This window comes from Talaromyces stipitatus, genomic scaffold (assembly GCF_000003125.1).
Source record: "Talaromyces stipitatus ATCC 10500 scf_1105507295541 genomic scaffold, whole genome shotgun sequence".
NCBI classification, from domain to species: Eukaryota; Fungi; Ascomycota; class Eurotiomycetes; order Eurotiales; family Trichocomaceae; genus Talaromyces; species Talaromyces stipitatus.
In genome coordinates this window covers 3,496,940-3,518,515 of record NW_002990115.1, presented here as the reverse complement: position 1 = coordinate 3,518,515, position 21,576 = coordinate 3,496,940, and the positions used below count along the sequence as shown (strand labels likewise).

At 47.0% G+C, this 21,576-nt stretch overlaps 8 protein-coding genes across 8 annotated transcripts, besides 3 other annotated features; 4 read left to right on the top strand and 4 right to left on the bottom strand.

Moving 5' to 3' along the window:
- Positions 1 to 692: 692 nt before the first annotated feature.
- Positions 693 to 3,051, top strand: TSTA_036540 (uncharacterized protein; the record flags this gene model as incomplete). The annotated part of the gene is made up of 2 exons (XM_002480818.1): positions 693 to 1,215; positions 1,268 to 3,051. The coding sequence occupies 2 exons, from the start codon at positions 693 to 695 to the stop codon at positions 3,049 to 3,051; spliced, it is 2,307 nt and encodes a 768-aa protein (XP_002480863.1).
- Positions 2,933 to 3,045: a microsatellite.
- A 337-nt stretch (positions 3,052 to 3,388) lies between the features above and the next one.
- On the bottom strand, positions 3,389 to 6,554 carry TSTA_036530 (F-box domain protein; the record flags this gene model as incomplete). Its single annotated transcript, XM_002480817.1, has 2 exons — positions 3,389 to 6,381; positions 6,442 to 6,554. The coding sequence occupies 2 exons, from the start codon at positions 6,552 to 6,554 to the stop codon at positions 3,498 to 3,500; spliced, it is 2,997 nt and encodes a 998-aa protein (XP_002480862.1). The 3' UTR covers positions 3,389 to 3,497.
- Positions 6,555 to 7,651: 1,097 nt separating this feature from the next.
- On the top strand, positions 7,652 to 10,254 carry TSTA_036520 (C6 transcription factor, putative; the record flags this gene model as incomplete). Its single annotated transcript, XM_002480816.1, has 4 exons — positions 7,652 to 8,346; positions 8,395 to 9,217; positions 9,269 to 9,404; positions 9,459 to 10,254. The coding sequence occupies 4 exons, from the start codon at positions 7,652 to 7,654 to the stop codon at positions 9,902 to 9,904; spliced, it is 2,100 nt and encodes a 699-aa protein (XP_002480861.1). The 3' UTR covers positions 9,905 to 10,254.
- Positions 10,255 to 10,987: 733 nt separating this feature from the next.
- On the top strand, positions 10,988 to 12,685 carry TSTA_036510 (L-allo-threonine aldolase, putative). Its single transcript, XM_002480815.1, has 4 exons — positions 10,988 to 11,379; positions 11,439 to 11,769; positions 11,820 to 12,157; positions 12,212 to 12,685. Exons 1-4 carry the CDS (start codon positions 11,068 to 11,070, stop codon positions 12,575 to 12,577), a joined length of 1,347 nt encoding a protein of 448 aa, XP_002480860.1. The 5' UTR covers positions 10,988 to 11,067; the 3' UTR covers positions 12,578 to 12,685.
- Positions 12,686 to 12,803: 118 nt separating this feature from the next.
- Positions 12,804 to 13,809, bottom strand: TSTA_036500 (uncharacterized protein; the record flags this gene model as incomplete). The annotated part of the gene is made up of 4 exons (XM_002480814.1): positions 12,804 to 13,058; positions 13,115 to 13,529; positions 13,575 to 13,606; positions 13,792 to 13,809. 4 exons carry the CDS (start codon positions 13,807 to 13,809, stop codon positions 12,804 to 12,806), a joined length of 720 nt encoding a protein of 239 aa, XP_002480859.1.
- Positions 13,810 to 14,358: 549 nt separating this feature from the next.
- Positions 14,359 to 14,416: a sequence feature (AT_rich).
- A 1,666-nt stretch (positions 14,417 to 16,082) lies between these two features.
- Positions 16,083 to 17,168, bottom strand: TSTA_036490 (uncharacterized protein; the record flags this gene model as incomplete). Its single annotated transcript, XM_002480813.1, has 2 exons — positions 16,083 to 16,118; positions 16,263 to 17,168. The coding sequence occupies 2 exons, from the start codon at positions 17,166 to 17,168 to the stop codon at positions 16,083 to 16,085; spliced, it is 942 nt and encodes a 313-aa protein (XP_002480858.1).
- A 334-nt stretch (positions 17,169 to 17,502) lies between these two features.
- Positions 17,503 to 17,535: a sequence feature (CT-rich).
- Positions 17,536 to 17,806: 271 nt separating this feature from the next.
- On the top strand, positions 17,807 to 19,857 carry TSTA_036480 (mitochondrial translocase complex component (Tim50), putative; the record flags this gene model as incomplete). The annotated part of the gene is made up of 2 exons (XM_002480812.1): positions 17,807 to 18,862; positions 18,916 to 19,857. The coding sequence occupies 2 exons, from the start codon at positions 17,807 to 17,809 to the stop codon at positions 19,495 to 19,497; spliced, it is 1,638 nt and encodes a 545-aa protein (XP_002480857.1). The 3' UTR covers positions 19,498 to 19,857.
- Positions 19,858 to 19,907: 50 nt separating this feature from the next.
- On the bottom strand, positions 19,908 to 21,458 carry TSTA_036470 (proteasome regulatory particle subunit (RpnK), putative). Its single transcript, XM_002480811.1, has 4 exons — positions 21,157 to 21,458; positions 20,839 to 21,092; positions 20,244 to 20,779; positions 19,908 to 20,189 (listed from the first exon to the last, which is right to left on the bottom strand). Exons 1-4 carry the CDS (start codon positions 21,223 to 21,225, stop codon positions 20,038 to 20,040), a joined length of 1,011 nt encoding a protein of 336 aa, XP_002480856.1. The 5' UTR covers positions 21,226 to 21,458; the 3' UTR covers positions 19,908 to 20,037.
- Positions 21,459 to 21,576: the final 118 nt, after the last annotated feature.

Sequence of the window (21,576 nt, the reverse complement as noted above, 5' to 3'; positions counted from 1 at the left end):
GAAACGACACCTGAGGCAGTAGCATTCTGCGATTCTGATTGGCTGATAAGCTCCAAGCCGGACAACCGAGGCTTAGCTTCGGCTAGGCCAATCAGATCATTTGTAACATTCTGGAAGCCATGCCTGAGGCTCTTTGACCTCAGCTGGAGGACTATCTTTACTTTTCTTTCTTTACTCTTCTTTGCCAGTAAATGCTTCTATTCATAGCGGAATGCTTGTTATGGTGGGCATTGCCACCGGAGCATGCAGTCTGTGAGGAGGCTGTACAAGAAATATGCGACCTACTATACTACGTAGTAATCTCTAAATCAAGAAGTTATATTAACTCACCAGTTACACTGCGAGCGAGGCGCGTCACTCGGACTTAGTCTCTGTAAGGCCCGCCCCATATTGAGCCCCAAACTGCTATTTCCCCACATTATGTACGTACGAGGAGGCTTAGCATCGCCTATCAGATCGCTTCCAATCAAAGCAGTCTTATCTCCAAGCCCCTACGAATACGAACTCTGATTTTGCGGAGATCACCTTCCAGAAGTGTCGTTATCAGGCAGACGTCGAGTATTTATACGGGACAGTGAGCCACTTGTTCACAGATCATTCCATGGTTCTATCACTTATGCTACAACAGAGAGAATGATATCTTCATAACCTCTGTCCATACCCGACTCTTATTCTTTCAACCGTCGTCAAAAATGACTGTCGAAATCCCTCCACTAAAGATATCCAAAGGGAGCGAGAATGAAAAAGATATCAAGGGTGTTTCTCTGGCGAACGAAGAAGCACCGCCATCATACACAGAGCAGGAGCTGCCAGTCGAAGATGAGCAATTTATCATCGAGATCCCACCCCTCACATTTCCCGATCCAGGTCTCGTAGTTGAGAAGGATCGATGTATCCTTCATCTCAAACTACTTGCGGCCCTAGCCGACTTGCGAGAAACGATCTCTACTATTGATGGACTATTCGGGATTCACGACTCGCAGGCCGACAAGTTTGGAGACGAAACGTCAAAGACCAAAGCTCTGATTCGTATTAGGGAGAAGCGTTGGGCTGTTTATACGGCCAGAGCAGTGGATCGTTATGCGGACTGGTGGAAAAATTGCGTGCCAGTGTCCGAAACGTCTCCTACAGTGTCTATGATGCGATCAAGTGGATATGTCGCCCTTACAAGTTCGACTCCGATATCTTGGACGGCAAAAAATCTGCCGCCGCTTGGTAAGTATCCCCCCAGATCATGAAGCTGATACGTACTAACAAGTGAATATAGATGTACTCATGGTCTGGCATGCTCACATGCTAAATCCCCGAACCTATCTAGAGGACTGTCTCCGAGGGGGCAAAATGAGTTTCTGGGCTACTGATTTCCCCTGGTCCTTGGTCGATGCGGCTATTGACAATAAAAATCTTGACTACAACCCTGGCGATGAAGCAATAAAGCACTTCACAGTAGACACCAAACGTCTCTGGGAGAATATCAATGAGCCTGACGAGAAAGAACTTACATGTCTTTCGTGCTCGAGCTCATTCAAAGTCCCTTGGACAACAGGACAGCTAGGAAATACGCCTGATTCCCCATTCTCTTTTTGTACAGGCTACGCCGACAGTGGGTTTGTGGCTTATTGCGAGGCTCCGCTTTGCAGGTTCAAACATGACCATCAGGTTCTGAGAGTCGCTCGATTCAACAAAGATGTTGGGGACCTGCTGAAGAACAGTTATCCCTTACCCGGAACCTACCTCAACCTTCAGGGTATACCAGTATCCGGCAAAAATGTCGGCACAAATGCCGACCCAAACATGTTCCCCAATCTTCTGATCCACGCCAACAAGGATATGGTCTACGAAGCCACTCGACCCAACGGGGTTGTAAACGACATGCTCAGCGTACGCAAAATGATTGAAACCCTACTGGCCAACCACAGACTGGTAGCAAGCATCAATGGGCGTAATGGTCTTCGACCAAGACGGGAGCAAAAAATCGCCATTCGACGCATGATGTCTCACTACTGGGAGAACAGCTCCATATTCGGCCTCGATCTTGTCGGAGCAGTGATTCGTCAGGGGACATTCATTCAAAAAATGGATAATCTCGACTGGATCCATTCACCCGCTGTGGCAGCGACAATGGATCGATTGATTCACAAATACGGCATATTCTTTGAAATCATGAGCACGAACCCGAATCAAATGGCCGTTCCCACTTTGGATGTCGATCTAGCGTGGCATACGCATCAGATGTCTCCAGGTCGATACTTTGCTTATTCGGTTTCACGGACATCGGCATTTCGACCCGCATCCCCGACTTTCATTGACCATGACGATAAAGTTGACGAAGGCAAACTCTCCGATGCGTTTGAATGGACTTCGAAAAGGTACAAGGAAGCTACAAACGGCGAGTTGTATAGTGAATGTACATGTTGGTACTGCGAAGCCACGCGGGAATCATACCTTTACCGTGGTCTATCAATCGCAACGTCATCATCGACGAGGCGTGCGCGTACCCTCGCTGAAAACCTTCACGATGATCCACGCATCTCATCCGAACCGGATAAAAATCCACACATCTCCGCGCACAACGCCGTGCGTGGCTCACAGATCGATTCCACGGCAGCAGCAAATTATAAGACCCTGCGCCTGCGACAAATGTGGGATAAATCTCATCGTCGGGCCTTGAAACGACAACAGAAACAAGACGCCAGAGACGGAAATACTGATAATGGTAAGAAACGATCAGCAGATAATGCACCTGTTGATCCGTACTATCCACTTGTGTATGGTTATCCGTTCTACATGCCGTTCTATGCGCCGTATATGGCGGATCCGTGTATTGACGGTGCTGCGTATCCGTGCAATCCTGCTTGTATGAATGCTTCTGTTGGGGCGTATGGGAATTGTGCGGCGGGGACGTGTGGTAGTTCTGTTGCGGCTGGAGCTTGTGCTGGTGCTGGCGGGGGTGGTTGTGGTGGTAGTGCCTGTGGAGGAGGAGGAGGAGGTGGCGGTGGATGCGGTGGAGGAGGCGGTGGTGGTTGCGGAGGAGGTGGTGGAGGTTGTTAAATGATTGATGCTGTTACGATTGATGTAAGCGTGATATCTTCTTATACTCTTTCTAGGTACTTGCCAGTTGCTCCTTACGTCTTTTGCTTATGTCTTTACGTGTCTATGGCTAGTCTTGAATGAGAACCTCTATAGTGAGTGATACGCCTCGCTTATGAGTGCATTAAACAGTCCGACCACACGTAGACAGAAAAAGTTCGTGTCGTTGCCGTAATACTCTAAAAAAAATATCCACAAACGCATGGATTCTATACATCGCGCTATACAACATGCTAAAATTCAACCTCGAAAAGTCCACACTGACTGACATGGGTATAAGACTCCGCAGATCAAATTGAAAGCTGAATCAAAACAATCCGAAAAGAACAACACTTCGCTAAAACAGGTACAAAAAAGCAGTCCACTATATATATATACAAAAACCAAAGCAGAAAGTCATCATTTTCTTACATAACAATACATCGTGAGTTCTTGCCTTTGCTTTTCCTTCTTTCGTTAATTGTATTCATGTTCCATGCTTCTATTCGTGCCCTCCATTCATCTGATTCTGTGGGATTGGGTTGTTGCCAATCTGTGTTCTCAGCTACCATCGCTTCTTGCGGCGGCTGCTGTTGGTTTGTTTGAGTTGGTTGCGGCTGGTCATGGCCATGTATAGGCATTGATTGTGTTTGTAATCGTCTGCCGCTGGCATTCTGCTGCATCGCAAGAGCATGCTGTAAAGCTTCCTCCGTCAGTGGTGCTGGCAGTTGCGCCGCTTCAGATCGCGAGCGAGTCCGGTGCACTCCGCCGTTCTGCGACCGAGAAGCGTTACTGTAGATAGTTGACATACGATTGATTGCCGCGTTGCCGTTAAAAGCAAGATTTGGCGATGAGCGTGAAAATCTGCCGTTGCGCATTATCGATATGTGCCTCCTTGGACTAGGATCAGCTAAGTATTGTTGATGTTCCTCGTTGGATTGGCTGGCTGCTGATCCGTGACTGGTCGACTTTCGGAAAGTGCCAAATATTCTACTATTTCTGAAAGGCCTCTTGGGGATCCCCGAAGATAGTGTTTGAGCTCCGCTATCAGTTGGGGATTCTCGGACTACCTGGTGTGGTATTGTGGAAGATGGTCTGTCCCTGTCGCTTCCACCAGGATGTACAGCGGGAATAGGTTGATTATGCGAATTCGAAGGCGGCACTCTATGGAAAGAAAGAGGTCTGAAACTCAATCGGTTTCTACCTGCAGCATCGTCGCTGGCATCTGCGGTACGCCTACGGGTACTCCAACGTCTCGAAAGTATACCAGAACCGCCACCGGTACTCGTCTCGGGTCGATCAGCTTCGTTTGTACTCGCTCTTCTTACCTGCTGAGGAACCTGTTCCATAGTACCGCCGGGAGGAGCTGTCATCGTAGGGAGGAGTAGTTGTCTAAGGTGTTCGGGAAGTGGTTGGTCTGGATTTCGCGTATAAGGTGGTGGAGGCGGTACCCAGTTGTCTGCATCACTCTCATGAGGGATATGCAAGACGGGTAATCTAGGGCGTTCCTGTTCGCGTGCCACATGCTGAGCTCTTCTATTGCTCGCTGCTGCCGTTGCTGCACGCTGTAGTGTGTCTCTAGAACGAGGGGCGGTATTACTGTACGGTCCTTCCAGGAACAAGGTAACATCGCCAACTTCGGGATCTGGAGAAGCCGATGACTGACTCCTCCGGTCTGGTATCATAGGGACTGGAATGTTGATTGATTCTCTTGCCTCTAATCTCGGCGGATTAGCCGCACCACGACGCAACTGAGTTCTCCTTCTTTCGAGCTCCACTTCTTGTTCCAGATTTGCATCTGGTTCTCTGAGTACTAAGGGTACTTCCACTCCAAGTTCAATCGTCAGTTCAGCAGTCTCGCCATTGTTGGTTGAAGTTTGAAAATCAAATATGGATATCCTTCCTCCATCTACTGGTATCGTCTCATCCCCGAGCGAAGAAGACGTGACACCGCCTGGAGCGACGGCAACCAGTCGTTGCCGTAAATGGCCATTATCAGAAAATCCTCCCACCCAGCGAGCGGCCGTCAACCCGGAGATATCAGCTACCTTTCGGCCTGCTATGAATAGAGACGGCTGGTCAAGACCTTTCCTTACCCGTCTTGCCACAATTCCAGTGTGGTCTCCAGGCAATGTAGAAGCTGCATTAAAGTCACTGGTATCGGCCGATTCTAACGGCGTTGCACTCAAATCATGAGGAAGTCCATAAAGAAACAGACCACCACCACGAAACGCCAGGGCAACGACTTCAGCCTTGGGATCGACAGCAGGGTTCAAAGAAGGCATACACTCTTCAGCGCCATCTGGAGAAACCGGTCCTGGGAAGTACGCCGAACCGATTCTGGGCTCCTTTGGTCGGACAGCTCGAAACGTCTTGAGACTATGGTCGAAACCCATTATCCAATCATCATCACCACTTATACGGCTCGGTAACAACGTCACAAAGCTGTAACCAGAGACTACCTCGGGAAACAAGATCTGTGTAGTCCACATATGAGTCTCTTGATTGCTCAAATCCGCCATTGAGTCCGTCGGAAACGGAGCTGTGATGGTGACAAAGCCGGCGTCAGGACCATCCACAGAAGATCCGATGAGCATGGACCCGTCCGAAGAAAACGATAAAGTATCAATCGTTCCGCATCGGACAGCTCGGCACTGAGTCGGTATGGCATCTTCACCCAATGCATGCACTTCTATGCTGCCGTCATATGCGATGCCAAGTACAGTACCGTTCGGTGCTAGAGCGAGAGCCCGTGGAACATCGTTCAGCGTCAATACTTGGACATGTTTGGCTTCACTTTTGAATAGATGATAGATATTGATTTGGTGGCGGTGTGAGACGACGGCGAGAACACGACCATCGTCGAGGATCGTAGCAGCCAACGGCATTCGCGAAGTCTTTAACTCGTACAAAACATTGATCTCCGGCGCGGTCAAATCCAAGACGAAGATGCGAGAAGAGCTCAGGCAAAGCAAAATATGACCGTTTGCAGAGAACCCAAACTTCAATGCCTCACCCGTTGGCAATGCTGCTGAAGACCCAACAGAACTCGATATCAATGTCACCAAAGTCTTGCGAGGACGTAGAAAGATTTGAAATACATTCTTCCGTATCTCTCGATAGAACTCTCGCTTTAGCTGGTCAAGATCCTGTGTGTTTGTCGATGATATACCGGTACCATGATATGCGGCGTAAAGTGGACACTGGGCAACGTGGTGTGCGTAGAGTTCGGGATTATTTGACGCCCTCCTCCATTGCTGATTCAAGACGGTCAGGGACGCGAACGTATCAGCATCGACTGTATAAAGGATCCTATTGATCCCATGGTTAGCTTGTACTGAACATAATGCATGTGATAGAATCTTTCCTTACCTCTGAATGACGTCGAGGGGTAATCGACCAAAAGCACGCGAGTTTTGCACCGGTCTCTCATTATCCATCAAGGCACCATGGTACGCTTTGTGCTCCTCCGTATCCAGATCCATCCTCGCAATCATCGATGGTCTACATGGGCTGCTGATGCGGCGGTCGATAGTTCAAGATGAAAACAAAAAGCGATAACTCATAGGCAGGCATCATGTAACACGGCAAGCCAAGTCCATGCCAGACAGTATTCGGTATAATCAAGTAACCAAGAATCAAGTTCGACCGAGTGCTGATGAAATTCGAACTCGTATATCACTCCCTTCTAGACAACACCTTGGTGTTTCGCACCTGAAACTACCGAGTGGGTAGCAGGGAGCTATCAACGGCGAATGCGGGGAATGGATCGAACGTTGCAGGGGTCATCTATCCGCGAATGAAGGAGCCAACCACGAATGTTAAGTTGCCAAAGCTCGCTAAACAGCATGTGCATTGATGTTGCAGTGTCGAAGCAGAGTCATCGGAGTTCAGTATGTCAGATTGATGAATCCACTGGACAGATGAACCGTCCTAATAATAGATCTCTGATCTAACCCTGAGAGGACTAGTGTACGATATGGGATCTATCATCCAGAAAGGGATTAGCGTAGAGTTGACCGCGACTTTGGCACTTCACGACGAAGGCAGCAACATGCAAGCCTGAGGCATACTCGGCTATGAGAAGTGAGCATTGTTTGTTTTCCTCGTATGTTTATAGAGGGCTTCATAATTCCATATGAATTATTAGTAAGTGGTTGTAACTGGCCAATGAAACTGGCTGTATTATATCGTTGATCCATGGATCAAAGTACATTAAATGCCTGGCGATTCAGGCATAAACACGTGCTAGGCTAATGACTAATATATTAGTAAGCTATGTGATGCCCAACCCGTGATTGGCGGCTGATAACCGGTCCCCGACCAAAGTACGGCTTCGGTTGACACTCCGGCTAAGAAAGTTTGCTGATGGAGTCACGACCTGACACAAGACTCATCTCTTTCAAGCACCTCATTGGATGCGCCATGATGGATCGTCTGCGCTTCCAAGCGTGCAATTGATGCGACGGTAACTACCACATATTACCCGAGCTCATACAAGCAAGCAGTCAATCGCAGTTGAAAGCCGCCGACATCGGTCTGCCATAATCTGAAGAGATCATGCTAACGGTGATATTCCACCATGTCTTCGAACGTGCCTCCTCCCAATGCGCCATCTTCAAAGGCCCATCCAGGCATTGTTAATACGGGCTCGCGACCTTACCGATCTCACAAAGTAAGAGCCTGCGACCTTTGTCGCAAGCGGAAGTCTCGATGTACTGTCGATATCCCAGGCCAGTCCTGTGTTTTGTGCCGAATTCAAGGCGCCGATTGCCACTACCAGGAAGATTCACTGCCAGAAGATGCGCCAACTATCGGCGCCGATAAAAACACCACCTCATCGTCGTCTTTTGCGAGTCATAAGCGCAAGCGGAGGTCCGAGGTGGTTGACCAAGATATTGACAGCTATGACAACTCGTCATCGGAGCAAGCGAACGGCTCAGCGACCTTCCATGCTCCTAGCGACAAGCGAGATAATGATAGCTCCCGTCGAAAGGTTGAGGATCCTCACAATGAGTCCGTACTGATCGTGGGCCCAGTCGCGGCAGAGGATGCCCAAGTAATTGAGAAGTTCATGCCCTCGGAACGATCAAGCAAACATATAGAGAATGGGAATAAGCCGTATAATGTTTATTCGAACGATCCCCGGAAGCCGATTCTTTATACTACGGTTTCACGACGGCGCCAAGGTGTGCGACTCGGACTTCCCCCTGGTTCGAATCAGAAAGAGATATTGGAGCATCTACTCGGACCATTTAAGCAGGATTTAGTCAGACTGTAGGTTCGTTTTTGTCTTAGAGAGAATATCTTTAACAGATTATGCAGTTTCATTGATCGATTCAATGTGGCTTTCCCGGTATTCGATGGCCAAGCGTTTTGGGACGCCTATATCTCTAATGATACAGATGATGATCCACCGACTACTCTTTTATGTCATGTGTATGCGATGTCACTGGTCTATTGGAAGCATACACCGAAATTTGCTCGTCACCCGAAGCCTGATACTCGATATGCCATCAACCTGACTGTAGCAGCATTGCACGAAGATTATTCCGCCCCTGGACTTTCTACTGTCAGTGCGGCATTACTCGATCTTACGGGACGGCCTATTTTCTCCATGACAGGCAATGCGATCAGCTGCGGAAGGCTGGTATCGCTTGCGCATTGTTTAGGCCTCAATAGAGACCCTAGCAATTGGAAGATTCCTCTCAGTGATAAAAAGCAACGAATCAGGCTGTGGTGGGGTGTTGTCATTCACGATCGATGGGGGAGCTTTGGACATGGCGTGCCTCCTCAGATCTCAAAAAGTCAATATGATGTTCCTTTGCCGAGTGTGGAGGTTTTGGTTACCCAGCCCAGAGCTACAAGCCAGCATATTCGAGCGGCACATTGCCACATCTCTCTCTGTCGCTTGACGGAAATATTAGGTGAATTACTTCCCCTTGTTTACCAACTGCAAAGTAAACCTGGTCGGGAAAACTCCAAGAGACTCAGACATATTCGGACCGACTTGGATACGTGGGAGGACTCGTTGCCGGAATGGCTTCGAGCTCCAGTTTTGGAGTCTGAAAATCCTGTTAGCGGAGCGAGTAGCTTACATTTAGCATTTCTTGCTGTGAAGATGCTTGTATGTCGGGTGGAATTGCATGTAGGTACCATGAGATCTTGTTTTCTGTCTTCAGTGCTAATGACTCTACAGGAGGTGAATAGCACGGAGACCGATAATCCAGAAGCTCGTCGATACTTTCAGACCGAGTGTCGCAAAGCAGCAGAAGAAATTGTTCATTTTATGTGCTCATTACAACCTGCGAATTTTAGAGAATTCTGGTTGCCTTGTGAGTACCAAATACTCCAGACCGGGGAGTGGTCAAAAACTAACTAGTGTTCAGATAGCGCTTTCCACCTTACCTCAACGGCTACTTTGCTTGTCCGCTGTGCACTAGAGACTACAGACCAAGAAATCGCTCGCTCTTGCTTGGCAAATGTCGATAATCTGCGAACACTCTTACGAAGAATCCGCGACGAAGAGGACTTTGACGTTGCCGACATGTGTCTGGACCACTGCGAAAGAATCATCACTCAACATCCGGAGATCAGCAACATGACGACTGCAGCCACTGGTCACACAGAAGATCAGGCGGTATACAGAGGTCCCGTCGAGGAGACGATGGCCATGAATCCTGCAGCCATTATTCTGCCAGAAACCGCAACACATAACGATATTGTAGACGACATGATGTCTATATCCGGAACATTCGGTACGATGGATGGCTTCCCATTTGATATGACTGGTATTTGGGATGTGTCTGGATTTCAAGACGTAAATTTCACCTGAGCGGGCTACAATTAGTCATGAAACATTGATACGAGCGACGGCGTGAAATGTCCTTCCATTCATTACATGGGGAACGAACGAATGTTCCGGTCAATCATTCACCGTCAGATCGTCCAATCCTTTGGTTTCCCGTGGAAAGGTTGCAAGTCGCAGATTTGACCTCAAGCAGCGGTCTGGCCTCTGATAGACAAAGGGTTGCACCGATAGGAATTAAAAATGGGACTGATCGAGAAAACGATCGACTATGGAATGCGCGAGTCGCTCAGTAATCTGGATGTTCGCTTGTTCGCGGCAGGGACCGGCTGCAGCCGGTATTTACTAAGATGATGAGAGATGGGTCCATCAACTGTCCGCGAACCTCCGCTGGTGGCTGTTACCCTCAGCACTACGCTAATGTGTACAAGATATCACATTTATCTAACAAGGCGATGTCGTGTGTCCATCTGAAGCAGGGAATAGTCAATTCGGTGGTTTCTATTGCATATGTACCACTGATGTACCACATTTACTATGCGAATATCTATCACGAAATATTATCCTTGTACAAGTTGATTAGATGAGTCCGATATGTACCAATGACACGCTCCTGACAGGAGACACTCTATATTAGCCATGGACAAATACCAAGGTCTAGATCCATAATTATTAATTGTAGCACTGAGATAATACATTTTCATTGATAAGTCCTACCCCGGACTAGAAACTGGGTATGGAGTACTTGGATCTCATCCTTCAAAATAGCGCATGTACAGTAGTATATACAAGTCCGGACCATGGATGGTGTTCTGTGGGAGCGAACCTTGAATGATATCAAGACATTCGTCCAGAATCGCTCAATTGAGTCTACTTGATATAAATCAGATCACTTCGGTCAGATCTCAGACGACACGTGCAGACCAAACCCTAACGACTTACACGCTAATCCCAAAACAGAAGGAGAATGCCCTAAGAGCGCACGAACGATACGGATGACTCATTTGCCGAAAATTACAGTACATCCCCTCCTAAAAGAATTTTCTTTCCCGCGGAATGCATTGTGTTCCATTCGTTCTCTGCTACTACTTCCCCGACAGCTTCATCGCATACGCATATAACATTTGACGTTCGATTCAAAGAATATATTACGCCGTAACAAACAGACTGTTTTATATATTACAGCAGATATGGCTCCTGGCATTAGAGAGTTTGCAGAGGTAGAGGTGCCGGAGCAGCGAATTGAGGTGTCAAAGTCTTCCAAATTGGATGCTTCGAAGCCCTTGAATCAGAATGAGTATAATAAAGGTGGACGGGAGGAGATGAACGGCTGGTCAGATAAGACGTCCGCCGCCGGTAAGAATAGTAATACTACAGATGATGATGATGAGACTCCTGTGTTTACTATGCCGTCGATGCATAAGCTCCGTGAAGCTCAGCGGCGGGTTGAGCGTGACTTTCGATCGGATACGGTGACAGTGCCGACTGTCAATATGATTCAGGTGTGTATCTTCACTGTCTTCCAAGTTTGTATAAGTTAGGAATAGGGCTAACTATACAGGCCATGATCGAATCCTCTTTCCAAGACGACATGTACGACGCAACTGGCGATGAATCCGTCAACCGTCTACAGCAACGTCTAATCGAATTAACCGGCAAAGAAGCAGCCATGTGGGCTCTTTCCGGGACAATGGGGAACCAAATCTGTCTCCGAACCCATTTGACGCAACCCCCCCATACGGTTCTGCTCGATTATAGGGCTCATGTCCATTGTTGGGAGACTGGTGCTATGCCGGTCATGTCGCAGGCTTCTGTGACTCAGGTGCATCCTAAGAATGGGTTGCATTTGACGGTGGATGATGTCAAGAAGCACATAATCGCCGATGGGAACAGTATGTCAGCCATTCCCGTTCCGTTCATTCCTGTACTTAACAGTCAACAGTTCATTTCCCGCCAACCCGCGTGGTCTCATTGGAAAATTCATTAAGCGGCACCATTCTACCCCTTAAAGACGCCAAGGAAATCTCAGAATTTGTTCGCAACTTCCCCGTTGAAGAAGGCGAAAAGCCCATTGCCATGCATCTTGACGGTGCTCGTCTTTTTGATGCGGTTGCGGCCGAGGGCGTGGATCTAAAGGATTACTGTGCCTGTTTCGATTCGATCAGTATCTGTCTTGCAAAGGGTCTTGGTGCTCCCATGGGAAGCGTTATTGTCGGATCAAAGAAGTTTATTCATCGTGCCAGGTTGTTTAGGAAGATGTTTGGTGGTGGTACGCGGCAGGTACGTTATTCCCTTTGCCATAAAGTATTTTCATAATATGGTAACATCGAATAGCCTGGAATGATGGCTGCTGCTGCCCTAAGTGCTTTGGAATACACAATGCCTCTTCTCCCCAAAGTTCACGCTTTAACAAAACGAACTGCCGATACCCTGCGCCAAGCCGGATATAAAATCTCGCTCCCCGTGCAGACGAATATGATTGTTTTAGACCTGGAAGAAGTCGGTATTCCGCCCGCAGCTTTCGTTGCATATGCAAAGCGGGCTGGCGTGACGGTTTTCCCGACTGGACGGCTCGTGTTTCATCATCAGATTACTCCTGAAGCGGCGGCGAGGCTTGTGGAGGCGATGAGGCTGCTTATGGAAGATAAGAAGGCGGGGAAGCAGTTGGAGAATCATAAGGTTACTGGTGGATATATGTAATGATTGATGATGATACTCATGGTTCGGTCTTGGGTCGCACCGATTGTTCTGTTTTGTTAATACATTCAGTTTTGCATTTATAGAATATAATTGTTGATATCGTCGATCAATCTACACTAGTATTTTTTCAACTGGGAAGTAGTAGAATCATTACCCAGGTAATAATATAGATTATCTTTGAACAATCTCATATTTGCGTCTGATAATTGTGTGTACGAAGGTATTACTATCCCATCTCCGCCCTAGGAGTACCCATAAGCTCACTTATCACTCTCTGCACTGTCGAATCCCTGTAACTACTATTCTCATCATAGTTCTGTGAAGGCAATTCCGAGACAGAACTTTCTGTTCCAGAGAGATATCGACTTTCTCTGAGGATGGTTGTCTTCATATCTTTCTTTGTTGCAGTAGGTTCTTGCTGCTGCTCCGTTGCACTGGTTACAGGACTAGTATTTGTCTGAGCGGATGTATGCGACGACGCCTGTACCATGTGAACAAAGAACCCATTGAACACAGCAGGATAACATCAAGAGATACGCCAACACCTATGTCCGCTTTCTGTCCAGAACTAAGACCAGGCTCGGACTCGGTAGAAGATGACGAGGAGGATACTACACCTGTAGATGACGCAGACGCGGACGCAATTAATGAGGTAGAAGTCGCCGTTACAATCGGCGTCACTGTCGATGTCGTCTTTATGGTCGACGTTGCTGTTGCTGTCGACGTCGCTCCCGAACCACCAAAGTTCCAATCCGTCGGCGGGGGACTGTCTTTATATCTCATAACCAAAATACGGACTTGTGAAATCTGGCGATTTCCAGGTGCCGTCTCCTCATAAGGGTTCGGGCTCGAACTCGCAGCCGGACTCGAGGTAGTGATTGCGCGTTGCGTTCCAGATGCAACTGTGGTTATTTGTTGAGTTTGTTGTGGGAAACAATGCTTAGGATTAGGGCTAGGGCTTGCAGGTCAATATCAACTTATGTTGAGGAGCCCTAACCTAAGCCAGAGCAAGCCTCGCGCGGCGCATCCCTGTTTGATAGATAGGACTCCTCTTTTCCCTTTTTGGGTTATCCATGGATATTTTCGTGGGTAACTCCATGGATCAAAAAATGCAAGCCTTAATCATAAATGTATTCTCTCATTGGCCGTGTGCCAGTCAATATATGCAAGTATCCTTCCACGATGGACTTGTACATGCTAATGTTGGACCAAACCAGAATACTGTGCCACATAATGAGCACTCTTCCAAGAGTGTATAGCTACTAGCCTGCTAGATGTAATGTATCAGGTGGAGCAAGACTGCTGGGCATAGGATTGACAAACAATAATAACATTATCCATGTTAGTTGGTGGTAATATGGTATGTACTTGAGTGCAAGTTGGTTTCGTAACAAGTCGGGAGAGTCTTGCAGTTAGCTATTATTGAGAATCCTGAAACAGGCTTGATCATAATTGATCCATAGTTGTAGATGTTTGTAGCCATCTGTTAACTCTTCACCATGATGTCCGAAAGTCTTGAATGAAGATCTAGGGTAATCGTTTCAGGCTGCTCAATACGGCTTTAGAAAGTGTTGCTGAACAATTAAAAGTAAGAGATCTTAGAAGATTGTTACTTCAGATAAGTAACTCTTACCTAGCTCTTCAGTAACTATTCCATAGCTTATCAATTTACAAGGTTGCCCAAGATCGAAGGATGTTTGAGTACAGTAGAACTTAGCTATAATGAAAGGAAGCTCTCTTCCTATCTATACTAATCTCACCTTTGCTAAACTGCAATATAGAAATAAAAAGAAAAGAAAAAAATCTTTATTTATTAATAGTAAAATAGATTAATATATTGAGGTACCTCTTACCCTTAAATCAAACCTCTGGATATATTGACATCGGTCTTGGGAGGCCTTCTGTTTATTAAGCCACAGGGCGTTTTTTTACAGTCGACCTCTCAGAAAGTTCTACGCATATTCAGGCAATCTGTGGTGCATCATATGTTCACGAACAAATCTGAGATTGGTTTCTAGAATCCAATAATATTGATCCTTATAAGAAGGAAACGAATAAAAACCTTCTAAAGCCAGCAAGGTATAATAATGGGATGAAGCACCCTTAGATAAAGATAACACAAAAATGTTCAGTTTTAGTCTTGATCATCAATGACTTATAATGGAAATTTGGTATAGCAATTTTTATCTGTTGATGCGATGCATCAATCCGAGCAGCGGTCTCTATGGAGGGGATATTGAGACCATTCTGCCAAAATGGAATCACACATTTCGAGCAAGCGGAACCTACTCTGTAGAACAACGAAACTCGTCCGACTCTGACATGGAAGGTGCGTGAGATTTGCCTTGATACCCAGAGACTCATTGATAGCTTGGGGGGCCATTGTGATATATACTCGGGTAGCTGATGCCATAGAGGACCTGAAAGTCCCTGAGTGGCACGAGAACATCCAACAATGTCCTGCTGAGATTCTCGTCTCTCCTGTTCAAGCTTTTCACACACCTTCGCATCAGGTAAAATATGCCCTCCGCAAGTAATCGTATTGTAAATAAAGCCATCTGCAGGTTCTGGGCCGGTCAAAGAGGACTGGGTCGATGAATACCGCCATAATTCGAACTTGCGTGAATCAGAGATACCACGATGCATGGTGTCACAATGCGCTTTAAGATTATTAATCTCTGTATATAAGTTCTTTAATTCTCAAGTTCTTTCTTCGCGTCGGGTATTCAAGTCCTTTAGTTCGTCCTTTAGTTCTTGGGTTTTCTGCTCTATATACGTCAAAAAGCCGGGACCTGCGTGATTCCCAACCCGATTTCGGCTTTGAGGAGACATATTCGGACTCCCTAACTCGCGTTGAAGAGCAGATCCGAAGGACTACACAGATGCAGTTCTTTCTAGACAATTCCTTTGGTGAGAGCCTATCTCAGAGGTCAGTTTACTGCAGGCAATAATGACGCAGAGATTTTCATACCACGAGATACTCCGGAAGAGAAGACATAACCACGGTGAAGTCATGTCAGGAAGCTATTGAAGAAGTCGGTTGTCTTAGGCAACAGTTAAAAAAGCAGGCAATGAGCGGTGTAATCAGGCTGCCGAAAGTGAGACGATTTTAAACATGATAGGTGAATTGGAGGAGGACGTGATCGTGACAAACAGGAAGTTAGATAGTTCAAGGACTCTAAACGAGGCCCCCTTAAGGGGCTGGCAGTTCGAGTTGTTTTCGTAGGCATTTTGAGGCATATTTCCAGCGAACAGATCGAGCTTTGATAAGCAAATGGTATGATGCAAGCTGGTCCGCTATCGTCTGCTGGTTCAGAAACAATGGCAGAGAATAAAGTCTAAGGATAAAAATGAAATTTGAGAAGGTAAGGCATCAGACAACAGGCACCTTTCTTCTCCGGAAGAACACAAATGGCCAAGGAGAGGCGCCTGCGCGAGTTCAAACAGTGAAAAGAACGATCATCTTTTCAACAAGGAAACCATCTATTTGCTCTAACACATGCTTCTAGAGTACTGTACCAGACTCAGCATGCGCTGGGTCCTATGCTTTATACAAACTATTGTTGCAAATAATATTATACTACAGTATATACAGTTATCATCGAGGCGGATGATGCACTACAGCCGATGGAAGGGAAGAATCTGTTATACAGACATGCACTCAACTGTCAATATGTAAAGAAACCGTCGTTATGCCCGTGGCCGACACATGGCTTCTCTGACTAACAGGCACCGAGTTCTTATGTCGTTCACCGGTTGCCACTGGACCAATACTCGTTTTACCTGTGCTAGTATTCCAGTCTTCGTCTTCCCAATCATTCCAACCACGTTCAGGTCCCCAGCGAATCCTTACATTTGCGGCTCGAACTTCGGAAAGTAACCGTCTCATTAATGGTCCGTTCTTCTGAACCGACGGCCAGGCGTCAAGTTCCACCTGATATAGATTCGGCAACTGCTCCAGAATCTTCTGTACTAAACCCCCGGCAAAGCCAGTGTAGAAATCGGACGAAATCCTAAACCCCTCAAAGACAGGATGCGACGGATCACACTGGATGAAAATTTTCAAAGTCCGAACACCAGTCATTTCCGTCAATCCAAGGTGTTTCGTGACTTTCCATGATTTTGGAGGAGCTGTCCAGCTCGAGCCGAGAATGAGTTCGATCTTATTTATAAGTGGCCGATAAGAGGGCGCTAGACTGATTAACGTCGGTTGTCGAGAATAATCCTGGATCTGGAATACGCGGAACGTTTGCACGGAGTAGAACAGCACCGAGGCTTCCTCGTGGATACGTCGGGATGCGAGGAACAAAGACAGTCGATGGGACAAGGGTGCTAATAGCTTGTTTTTCCGTGATGAGCCCACGTTGCCATTGGTACGTGGTGGTCCTTTTTTCTTCGTATCTCCAAATAACACATAGTCGTATACCTTCAACCGGATCTCGGAAGGTAGATCAAAAAATCTGAACGGCTGAATTTCCTGGGGCTCATCATCGAAATCCTCGTCATCGGTATTGTGCCGGTCATTATTCTCCTTCTGCTCGGGAAGGTACTCAAGAGTGAGTTTGCTGAAGTCGTCTTCCAGAGCACTCATTTCGAAAGGATTATGTAAAAACGCACCGTTGTGCGTTCATGTATCTAGCAAGCTGGAGGAGATACCAAGAGATGGAAAAAGCGCAAGTTCATTCATAGTCTGTTTATAGATAAAATATTATAGATAGCGGAGAGAAACCATGGTGGCAATAACGAGAATGTGTCTTGCATACGGGGCTGCACAGCTCACTGGAGGCCTAGCTGTGGCTCTTGGGGGCAAGACTGAATCAGATTCATTGGGTCTCCCCAGCTAATACAACCCGGCATCCATGGAAGAGGAAGATTGATGGGTCAAATTTCGTGAATCTGGGTTGGTTCAACTTTCATTTATGGGAAAGAAAAAAGAAGAGAGGAAAGAGAAGAGAAAAAGGGCCGAATTTAAGAGCGGGATGCCATTTCTTGGCACGGGCCGGCAGTTCTGCCGATTTCATTGCGCTAAGCCCGATCTGGCCTGGGCTCATGGATGACGCTGAGCTTCTCGTTGATTTTTTTAGACAACATCAATCGATGTCCATCCACTCGTCTCGATTCTCAGCAACTGACTCGGCCTTTTCATTTCGGGTTTGCACCAGACAGATCGGATGATTACTGCTTAGGAGATGATTATATAGATTCGCAATTGTCTCCCAATACTACATGATGCTCAGTCGTTCCGTTCTACCGCTCGCAAGGGCTCGACCAGTGCCATCAACCCTCCGTTCATATCCTCGATGGTACGCGCAGAATAATAAGCCGCGAACACCATACGTCCTTCCAAATCAAAAGCCAAAGCCCGCACAACCGAATCCTGCTCGATCGCAGAGCAATACATCCACCACCAACAATCAGTCCACGCAACCAAAGACTAAACCAACTGTTGTTGGTGCTTCTTCCGGCGCAAAAGCAACAGAAAGCGTCCCGCCTGACGCTGCGTCGAGTAAAACTGAGCCTAAGAAGCCCTTGTCTGAACCCGATGTGGCACCCGAACAACCTGAGTTCGATACTGCAGCTCAACCCGAGAAACCACAGAAACCTCTTCCCGATTTGACACAGGGTATTCCATCGACATTGGGTGCCGAACTTGAAGCTGCGCGCAAGGGTCGTAAGACAACTGCCCTTAACCTGACCGAGGACCCTTCTCAGCATGATTACGAAGAAGAAGATGGCGGTGGTGGTCGATCAAGCGATGCTTACGAGTCTTCCTTGGATCGTCGCAGAGCTCGTGTGGCTAATGTGATGTATGGCATCCTTCTTGGTGGTCTCATAGGTGGAACTGTTTATATGGGTCGGAACTGGGATTCAGAGGAGGAAGCTCAAGCACACAAAGACGCTCCATCTGGATGGGGTCTTGGACTCTTCTATAACCGGATTAAAGCCCGCTTGGATAACCTCACAAGCTATTATAGAGACCCTGCCTTTGAGAAGCTGCTGCCTGACGAGGATCCTTCATTAAGACAGCCGTATACCTTGGTGCTCAGCTTGGAAGACCTTCTAGTCCACAGTGAATGGACAAGAGAACACGGTTGGCGTGTAGCCAAGCGACCTGGTGTCGACTATTTCCTGCGCTATCTAAACCAGTACTACGAGCTTGTTCTGTTCACCAGTGTTCCAAGTATGATGGCCGATCAAGTGTTGCGGAAACTCGATCCTTTCCGCATCATTAGATGGCCTTTGTTCCGTGAGGCAACCAAGTATAAGGATGGAGAATACGTTAAGGTATGCTTCTAATCCCCCAATATGATTTAACCGCAAACTTACATACTGTTCAGGATCTGTCTTACTTGAACCGTGACCTTTCCAAAGTCATCCTCATCGATACCGTACCTGCTCACGCTCGTGAGCAACCCGAAAATGCCATCATCCTGCCAAAGTGGAAAGGCGACCCCAAGGACAAATCCCTTGTCGCCTTGATTCCATTCCTTGAATACGTAGCAGGCATGAACGTCGAAGACGTCCGTCCTGTCATCAAATCCTTCGAGGGAACATACATCCCCGCCGAATTCGCCGTACGCGAGAAAGTGATGCGCGAAAAATTCCAGAAACAAATGGAAGAAGAACAAAAGAGCCGACCGCGTCGCGGTGTGGGCAATCTTGCCGCTCTTCTCGGATTGAAACCACAGAGCTCTATTGATGGTCAAGCAGCTGGATCTGAGGAAAAGATGCTTTGGGATCAGATCCGTGAACGCGGTCAGAAGAATTACGAGATGATGGAGCAAGAGATTCGTGAGAATGGAGAGACGTGGCTGAAGATGATGGCTGAAGAAGAAGAGAAGGCACGACAGGAGCAGATGAAGAATATGAAGGGAAGTTTCACCAGCTTCTTTGGTGCTACCGGAGGTGAGAAGAAATAATTGACTTCAGTTCATGTCTAATCATATGATTTATGACTGTCCTGTCCTGCACATTCCTCTCTCTCCTTCCCCTTCATACGTACAATTTTTCTAATCATGTCTTCTTACTTATTTTGGTCATTACCTTCGTCTGTACGTTGTTTTTGTTACTCTCTTCCTTTCCCCTTATTCAAGTGCATTCTTCGGGGTTTCTGTCTCATGTCATCTGGTTTCACCGATCTGCATCTATCATTGTTCATGTTTCCTCAAATGTTTATTAGAGCAATCCCCTCTTTTCCCTTTTGGTGTGTGAAGTCGGTTTGTGTTCGCAAAACACAAAAAAGTATATATTAATATAGGTTATCGATCTTTGCATTAGAGCAAAGTCAATCCAACCATTACCTACTTATCTACTGATTGACGGATGACGAGGACGACATATGTAGTTGTATTTCATAATCGATGAAAGTTCTTAGTTTTAAGACTTTCAAGGGCATATTAGTCTGTCAAGTCGTGTTGATAAATGAGAACACATCTATATTAGTAAGAATAAATCAACATTTATAGCTTCTCATCATCCACATCCATTTGAGCATCATTCTCCGTATCTTGTCCGTTAGGCACTCTAGCAACTGACGACTCTTTGTTGATCATTTGTCTAGACACGGCGACAATGTTGTCCTCGATTAATTGCTGCCCGACGTCCTCAATGTCTGTGAAAGATGTTAATATCAAGTCCACTGCAAGTTTGAAGGATAGCTGCTCACGTTTCTTTGGGTCAACCTTGCCCACGTATCGAGTCTTCAATTGCTCCTTAGTCAATGTGGATTCTTCCTTGACTCGCTTTTCGTAACCCTCGGCCAACTCGACCAGGCGCTGCATGCTTTCCACATTTCGCTTGGCGTCTTCATGGAAGTCGTTCATCTGCAGTGCTTCGGTCCAGACGTGTTTGTGTAGGTTCATCAGCATGTTCTCTTCTAGGCCGGTCTTGCGGTAGTTGATCGCAAGGCTGTAATAATGGCGGTTTAAGCCGTGAATAAGGGCCTGAATGGATGGTTTGTTGAGGTGACCCAAGTTGGATGTGGTCTGGCGAGGCTCTTGGCCCATGACAACCGTCTGTGGCGCGATGAGTCGGAACGCATCGATAACGACCTTGCCCTTGACGGACTGGATGGGGTCGACCACGACGGCTACGGCACGAGGTGTGAGCTGTTCAAAGGACTGCTGCGTGTTAATATCTACGGATGAGAGCCAGCAGCCAAAACCGGGATGCGAGTGGTACCATCCCACGACTGATTCGGGTCTAATACAAAAACGGTCAGTGATAACATTCGAGGAGTCTTGTAATCATGTAGATCCTACCGGCCAGTCTGCTTCAAAAAGTCCATCATTTTCGTTTGAAAAACAGGGTCCACAGCTTCGACACTGACACCAGTTCCACTCTGAGGCATAGCAAAAACATCCACAACCCTCACGGTATATTCATCCACGAAGTCTCCAAGCATCAAACCCATGACTTCCATAGGAACACCAGCTCGGCCATGTCGTAACATCTTCAACAACGCCAACGACGAGATATGAACGGTTTCCGAGTTATCGATCAAGTTGGGGCTGTCCTGTTGGCCATGACGTTAGTTTCAGTTTCAGTCTCGTGGTCTGTCCAAGCTGGAGCTAACTTACAGCGCCTGGGGCTGCGCTGCCCATTCCCATGCCATGGGCAGTTTGAAGCATGCGATTTATTCGCTCCATGATAGGCGATTCGTAATCGAGTTAGGAGATGAAATGATTGTGATGGAGGAAAAGCGAGCTCCCTTCGCGGGAAGCTTAATGCAAGTTACACAAAGCTCGAGCTGGGAGTACCAGATGCTATTGTAACAGAAAAGGCGAAAAGGAAATCGAAGAACAAACGTCCAAAGAACAAGAAAACACAAAAGATTTGCTTTGGCAAATGATGGAGGTGTGAATGAGCAGTACTGTTGGTTGATGGAAGGTGAATGAATCTGTGAGGCAATGATCAATCAGCCATCCGTTCATAGCTCCGAGTGCATACCCTGTCATTGGTCCACATCCGCCTTACCGCCTTGCTCATCCTAGAGCGCA